This window comes from Fukomys damarensis, unplaced genomic scaffold (genome assembly GCF_012274545.1).
Source record: "Fukomys damarensis isolate Sample0158 unplaced genomic scaffold, DMR_v1.0_HiC HiC_scaffold_16, whole genome shotgun sequence".
Taxonomy (NCBI): Eukaryota; Metazoa; Chordata; class Mammalia; order Rodentia; family Bathyergidae; genus Fukomys; species Fukomys damarensis.
The window spans coordinates 135211025-135218238 of record NW_022900928.1 but is presented as its reverse complement, the minus strand read 5'-3'; the positions used below and the strand labels follow the sequence as shown (position 1 = coordinate 135218238).

General features: G+C 42.8%; 1 protein-coding gene across 4 annotated transcripts in view; it reads right to left on the bottom strand.

The window, feature by feature from the left end:
• The window catches only part of LOC104875605 (NADH dehydrogenase [ubiquinone] 1 alpha subcomplex subunit 10, mitochondrial-like), a 17085-nt gene extending 10357 nt beyond the window's left edge, over positions 1 to 6728 (bottom strand). For 2 of the 4 annotated variants that reach the window (XM_033764734.1, XM_033764735.1), the window contains exons 1-3: positions 1075 to 2514; positions 777 to 867; positions 601 to 685 (exon numbers count right to left, since the gene is read on the bottom strand). In XM_033764734.1, coding sequence (XP_033620625.1) covers positions 601 to 685; positions 777 to 867; positions 1075 to 1160 — 262 coding nt within the window. In that variant the 5' untranslated portion in view covers positions 1161 to 2514. Of the gene's footprint in view, positions 1 to 600; positions 686 to 776; positions 868 to 1074; positions 2515 to 6356 lie in introns of those variants that run through there. The other 2 variants (XM_033764733.1, XR_784123.2) reach the window with 2 other exon arrangements.
• Between the last annotated feature and the right edge of the window lie 486 nt (positions 6729 to 7214).

Below are 7214 nucleotides of genomic sequence, written 5' to 3'. Positions count from 1 at the left end.
CAGGAGCAGACAGCAGACCTCAGAACAAAGGAAAACATCAGGGATACAGAGGGGCATTACATACTAAGACGACATAACCCCAAACGTGCCTGTACCTAACCCTGAAACACACAGGTGAGAACTAACAGAACTCCCAAGGAGAAATAGGCAACATTGGTACTGATGAGATGGACTTCAGCAGCCAAAATAGACAATCCAGCAGTAGGGGATCAACAGGGACAGATAGCTGGTCACCTCCCCATGAGCCTGGACCCCAGCCATGCACGATCTCACGACTCGGCCTACTGCCCTGCAAAGCCTTCATGACCACAGAGTTCTTTCTACTTGTGTACTCCTCTCCACTAGGATACATCCTTGATTAGAACAGAATTTTATTTGATACTACAGCCTTGAAAGTTACAAGACTGCCTAACACATAGCGAATCAAAGTATCTGTTGACATAATGATGGCAAAAAATTAGGTAATGATCTGATTAGAGAATTCAAGAGCTGTTTGGAAGGGACAAGGAAATACACCTCAGTACTGGAAGGTGCTAGTGACCCCTAACTATGGCACACGAGCAGATCCAACATATGGAGTCCAGAGTCAGGGAACTCCCAGCATCCACAGGTTATGGAGGCTGCGGTCGTCCTGCTTCAGCCAAGGTCCTCTGTCCAAATTGAGGTATTGAATGTCCTCCACCACCTAAGGAAGGAAGGGTTCGATTTAAACGGGCAGCCGCACTTTAGGGATTTGAATGAGGTCACATGGTAGGTTACGAGTATCTGGCACACACCAAATTCAAAGAGAATGTTATGGTCGTAACCCCAAGAAGTGACAGTATGGCACCATTCCAGGACCGGGCAGTGCAGAGCTCACTGTGCAGCCTGGAGGACAGGGTGGAAAAGGAATCCAGGAAGTTTGTGAGCGGGGTGGGCTACCTGCCTCTTCCCAGCCAGGCTCACTCTATCTAGAAGGCAAGGCTGAGCCTCAAAAGTGCGGGATCCGGGAGACATGACATTTGGGCTCCCTGCTCCGGGCTGGCCTCCAGAGAGGCAGCCTTCCCATCCTTTCCCAAGACACCCACCACTGACCTCTCTCTTGTTCCAAGAATGCAAGCACACTTAGTAAGGGACTCAGAAGTCTTAGATACAAAATGCATGATTCCTCCAAGATGCATGCCTTCTAAACAGTCTGTCAAGAGGCACAAAAATAATCCAAAACAAAAAACACACACAAAAAAACCAAATCACCAAACAAACCCCCAAAACCCCAGCATTACAGAGACAGGGTGGCAAGGGAGTAAAATGTAATTCACTCAGTCCAAGGAGAACAAGCCAAGGTCTCCAAAGAATTCCCACAGCAGGATGCAGCACCCTTTTGGAGCAGGCTCCATCGGAAAGGAGAAGCCTGCCCCCTGCTGGAAGAGCTCGGCCTGCCCTGGCTCCTGGCTCCTGTGAGGCCGCCAGGTGCCTTGTTGTTCCACTCTGTTCTGGATCTGCAAGCTCCTGCCTGCAACCACTTCGGACTCCAGTTTCTGCGCCTTTTGCTGCGTCGAAGGTTTTTTAGTAATTTATGCTCATCTATAATACAGACCTTGTGCCATTATCAAATGGACATTCAGTTGCCTCCCTATCATTTAAGAAACAATCCATTTCCCCCACTTCATTTTTTACTCTCTTTAAAAGGAACTGACTTTGCCAAGCTTAAACACACGCAGCCCTGCTTCTAACCTGTTTTGTTCTTCTAGGACGTTTCTTAATTCTTGCACTGATACCACAGTGCTTTTATGGCTGTATTTCCTAATATACTTTTGTATTTGGGAGGGCAAAGGTCCTGAATTATTTATTCTTTCTCAGAAATTTTGGCACTGAGACTGACTGGAATTTCACCAAATGCACAGACTTGAGAAAGAAAAGCCATTCTCTTTTAAATAAGTAAATCCTTCCCATTAATTAATCCAGGTTTAGAATTTATCACCTAGCCGTGTTTTCTAATGCTTCCAAAAGAGTAGAAATGCCCATGAGCCATTAGCCATGGAATAGGCAAATACTCTCTTCAAAGAATATCTTACTCTGAAGCCCACTGTATATATCATATACATGCAAAACTGTTCTGCTTGAAACATAATTTGGGAACCTGGATTCCATTCCAGCCCACGTCAGTCCTGGGCATAAAATCCGGGGACCTGCAGATTCCCACATCTAGTCCAACTCATTAGTTATGGTCATGTTGTACAGAAACATGTACACACAACCCAGTATCTCTTCAGTGCTCTCCTACCAGTAGACAGTGGTCATCCCATCTAGCGGTGTTCCTGTATCATTACATGAAAGGAAGCCTGGATACACCTGTGTATGACCCCACACCAAATAGAAAAAAGTTTTGAAGATAACCCACACCTGTAGACCAGCTGCGAATGGAACATACAAAAAATTCAATGAAGTTGCCTCTCCTCCATTGCACTAGCTCAATAGAAATAAATTTAAACGTCAATGAAATGAAATATAACTCAGCCATAAAGAATGAGAAATTAGATTCATTGGTAGGAAAATGTATATGTATTGAGGATATACTCCTAAGTGAAATAAGTCAGTCATACAGGCGTAAATACCAAAGAGTTTCTCTGGTGTGAATAAACTTTTACAGTACATAAGATCCTAATGATATCATGGACAATGTGAAATAGGAAGAAAAGGGCTAAAGGTGCAGGGAAAGTAAGAAGGGTAGGGGAAAGCTAGTGAGGGAAAAGGAAATAGGAGAAAATGAAAACTGGAAAGAAAGTGTTCCTAAAAGGGGAGGGGAGGAGGTGCTGAAGGGAGGCCCTGGAGAGAGGGGAAAAAGGAGAACCAAGACCTGTCACGTAAAGGTACAAGATCCCAATAATGAACGTAACTGTACTACATGACCCAAAGTGTACCAATAAACTCAATGGGGAAAAAATATATATTTATCTGTGTGTTGACACAAACAATGCCCACAAACACAGGCATCGCTATAACAGTACAGCTACAGGAATGCGTAGAAGGTAGTTATGGGACAGAAACTGGTGACTCTAGGAGAACTGTTCTTTGTGCTTTTCTTTCAAATTTGCTGTAGGATTGAATATGCTAAATATGTTACAATTTTAAAATTTTGTCGAACACTGCAAAAACTAATAAGCAAATACTACACCATAGCCAAGACAAGCACATGTCCTGGCTTTGCCTTTCTTAACAGAGACTTTTCTCCTAATCTACCCTTACTCTGAGAGAATGGCTCTTTGAGGTTTCTGCTTTACATGGGAGGTTTTCCTAAGACGCTTGGGTTTTTCAAAAATGTCTTCCACCTCTGAGGTTTGTGCTTCCACTTTATGTTTGGCCTTGGGTTTCTTGCCAGATCCATAATTCATCTAAATTCAAAACTATCCTTAACCTCAAATTTTTGTTTTTTACCAAAAGGATCACCCCGGGCAATTCCTTCCATTTTCCTTCTGGAAGCAGAACTTGGGTAAATCTTATATGGAAGATCAATCCCAATGTTTTTCCGATTTCCTGCAGATAATAAAATCGCAGTGATGATATGAAGTTTTGAAAACATTTCGTTTCACACCTCTTATATACACATATATAATTATACAACAGTTATGATATATAAGAATGTATAGGTTCTAAAGCATAAATCCAACATGTTTACCTATAAATTACACAGTTGAAAATACAGTGTTCACGGTGCAAATGGTGTGCTATCAAACCAATCTTTTGCCCTACTCTGTAAAGCTTACCTATTAAAATTAATATAAATTTATATTTCTATATTCTGGGACAAGAAAAGACAAAGATAGACCAGATCATGAAAAAATACTTTCTCAGTAAGTAATAACCTTTGTAACAAGAGTGAAGATATAGTCCCGTTGAAAGGTGCTATACGTTTCTTTTTGAGTGTATGCTTTATTTGCTAGAATTTTCTTATCTAAGGAGATTACTAAAGCCAGTCTCTTTTATGATCTTTGTTTTATAGTACTGGGCTTCGGCTGATATCCTGGATGAGAATACTTAGGGAGGATGTCACACTCCCCATGACTTACACCTCGATTCAGGATAGACCTACCTTTCCCCTAGATCAATGTTACACCCTCAACTTCCCCACTTGCAAGAACATCACCCTGCATTGGTATTAAAGACATCAGGGGTAGGAGTGTAGCTCAGTGAGAGAACACTTGTCTAAGCATGCACAAGTCCCTGAGGATCACAAAAATGTAAGTTAAACAAAAAAGAAAAGCAATATTTGTTCTACAACAAGCAAATCATAACATTGCACGATGTCCTACAGTCCCTGATTATCAAAGAATAATTATCCTTTAGTGTCAATTACAGGTTGTAGGTAGAGGATATGTTTTCCTGGAACCATCCATGACTTGAGCAAGTCCACTAACCTACTTGCTCACCTGTGCGTTGTTCAATGTATCCACTTATTCCTGCAACACCTAGTGACTGCTGAGCAAGTCTAGTGTAGACAGCCTTTCTCCTGAGTTTGGAGCTAGGTTTTTGCTAAAAGTTATAAAGGCAATCAAAACACAAATTCTAGTTGTGGTATGAGCATTAAAATTTACTATAAGCCCTATTTTCTTTCTTTTTGAGGGTTGGTTGCCCTTTTCCTAAGGGGGGGGAATATATGTATATGTATACCAGTTCAACGATTGCCCAAAGCAATCTACATCTTCCTCTCACTTAAGACTCTGGATAATAACAGAATACACCCAATTATTAATGGAAATATCCGTACCTTACCCACTCCCCCAGAAAACACAAACTGTATGCCGGGTATTATCTTGCAGGTTTGCATTTATGTTTTTACCGAACAGCAATGCTACTGGCACCACGCGCCTCACATTATGACCAACATCTCAATCTTCTGACGACACTCCAGGGTAAGGAAAAGAGCCCTTAAAAGGCTTCCTGAGGTCACACAGTAATGGCCCCAGGATCAAAGCCTGACACACTCGTGTCTGGGATAACGTGTTGCAAAAACCCATGTTTTGAGAGTCAGCTTCAGGGCCACCATAAGAATATAAACCTAGAAATAAACCACACTGCTAACTGGAAGACACAATGTCAGAATCATCCTAGTGCTAGTTCTCTTTGACCCACACCAAGGACGAAAGCAACTTAAGGCCACACAGGTAAGAAGGCACCAGTCCTAGCTTTGAACTCTGGAGCTGCTCCCATGCTGCCTGTCCAGACCAGATACCGTGAGGCTTCTTTCACTGGACAGAGCCAGGCCACGAGGCACTATTCTGTGACCCCCATGGAAATAGCCCTTTTGGCAGGGGCAGTATGTCCTTTTTTTCATCTGCTAGGATTTTCTTAGGCAATGGCTTTCAGAAAGGGGAGAGAGAGAAAAAGCAAACAGTAGAAAATTGTTTTCGGTTGCCTATTATAATATGTTAGAAGGAAACCAAAAAATACGTTAGAAGGAAGAGGAAGCAAGTTACATTACAAACCAGAAATTCGTTCTTCTAGCTTCAGTTCACTTAGTTGACCCAGAAGCAGGTTTGACCTACTGACCACGCATCCCCCAAACCCTGTCAGCCGCAGAGCCAAAGGGCAAGGTCTGGGGGGTGGCAGGCCTGGCATTTTCTTTGAAAGGCGATTCAACAGTGGGGACTTTTACTTTCCTAGCTCCTCCAGTGCCAGTGATAACTGTCCCATCTATATTTCACTTCATTATTATGAAGACTAAATGAGATCAAATATAAGCCAGAGCTCCCTATCTGAATGAGATAATTAAAGTCAGTTGGTATTATGATGTGGGTGGGTTACAACGAGATAAAAAGTTACCGGACGCTTAGGCAGAAAAGAGCAAAGAATGGAGTGTGTGTACTCATGCGTATACAAACATGCATACATAAGAGCACAAGTATATATGCATAAATAAGTTGTGTCGTGCAAATAAAGGTGACAAAACTAGTCATGGTTTTGTAGGAAATCCCTGATGAAGTATGCTAAGGCAAGTCTGCAGGTCTCTGATTTCAGCTGCTTGGCCATCATATATTCAGATAGTGTTTATAAACTACTGCTGTGACCAAGACAAGAGCGGAAGTAGCCCTCCAAACACTAGCAGGACACCCAACAATCGACTTCCAATGGCACAGCCCACGGGACCTAAATCATATAGAAACTCAGCAACACTCACCCAATGCCCAAGTCTTAGGCCGATTCTCTGACCTCTGTGCCTAAATCACATAGAAACCCAACAACACTCACCCACCGGCACCAAACGCCCAACTGCGACCTCCGCGCCTAAATCACGTAGAAACCCAGCAACACTCACCCAACACCCAACGCCCAACGCCGACCTCCGTGCTTAAATCACGCAGAAACCCACCAACACTCACCCAACGCCGAAGTCTTAGGTTGATTCTCTGACCTCCGTGCCTGCATCACGAAGAAACCCAGCAACGCTCACCCAACGCCGAAGTCTTAGGCTGATTCTCCGACCTCCGTGCTGGCGCTCAGTAGAGATGTACTCGCTGAGTGCAAAGCCAGCACTTACCGGAGGAACAGCTAAAATAGCTCGGTGTGCCAAGACACCTCTGCTTTTATAACCATGCTTCACCCTGCGTAGCTGCGTCATACGACACTCATTTGCATACACCAATGACTTTTTCTATTGGTGGAGCTTTCCCGGACTTGCTTACGTGCACTGACGTGCTGAAATCCTCCGACACAAAGGCTGTGCTTCGGCCCTGTTCCCTGATTGGTGCATGTCTAGGCTGCCGATTGGCTGTTAAAGTTGCCTCATGATTGGATGGATGAAAAAGAAAACCGGACGAATCAGAGTTTAACATAAGCGGCTCTGCTGATTGGATGAAATGGAGCTCCGTTTGGATCCTTCCTTGGTTCCCAAGATCTACAATAGAAAGTCAAGGCAAATGAATTCCATTGGTACCTACCACAATTTAAGGAAGTCCGAGTGAACAGGGGTGTAAATTTATTCGGCTTTATTTTTTTATTTTGCTTTTCCTCATTGAGTTTATCTCTTATTACAACTCCTTCTTGCTTCTCTGGGATGGTGTCACCAAAAAATACAAACATAATATTTCTCTCTGCTTTGCCTGTCGTAGACAGGGCCATAGAGTTTATCTACTTTTAATTTTGTCAACTTGAAAGCCAGCTTTCCCAGCATCATTTATTTATTTTTATTTTTATTTTTTTTAATTTTATTGAGTTTATTGGTACATTTTAGGGATACA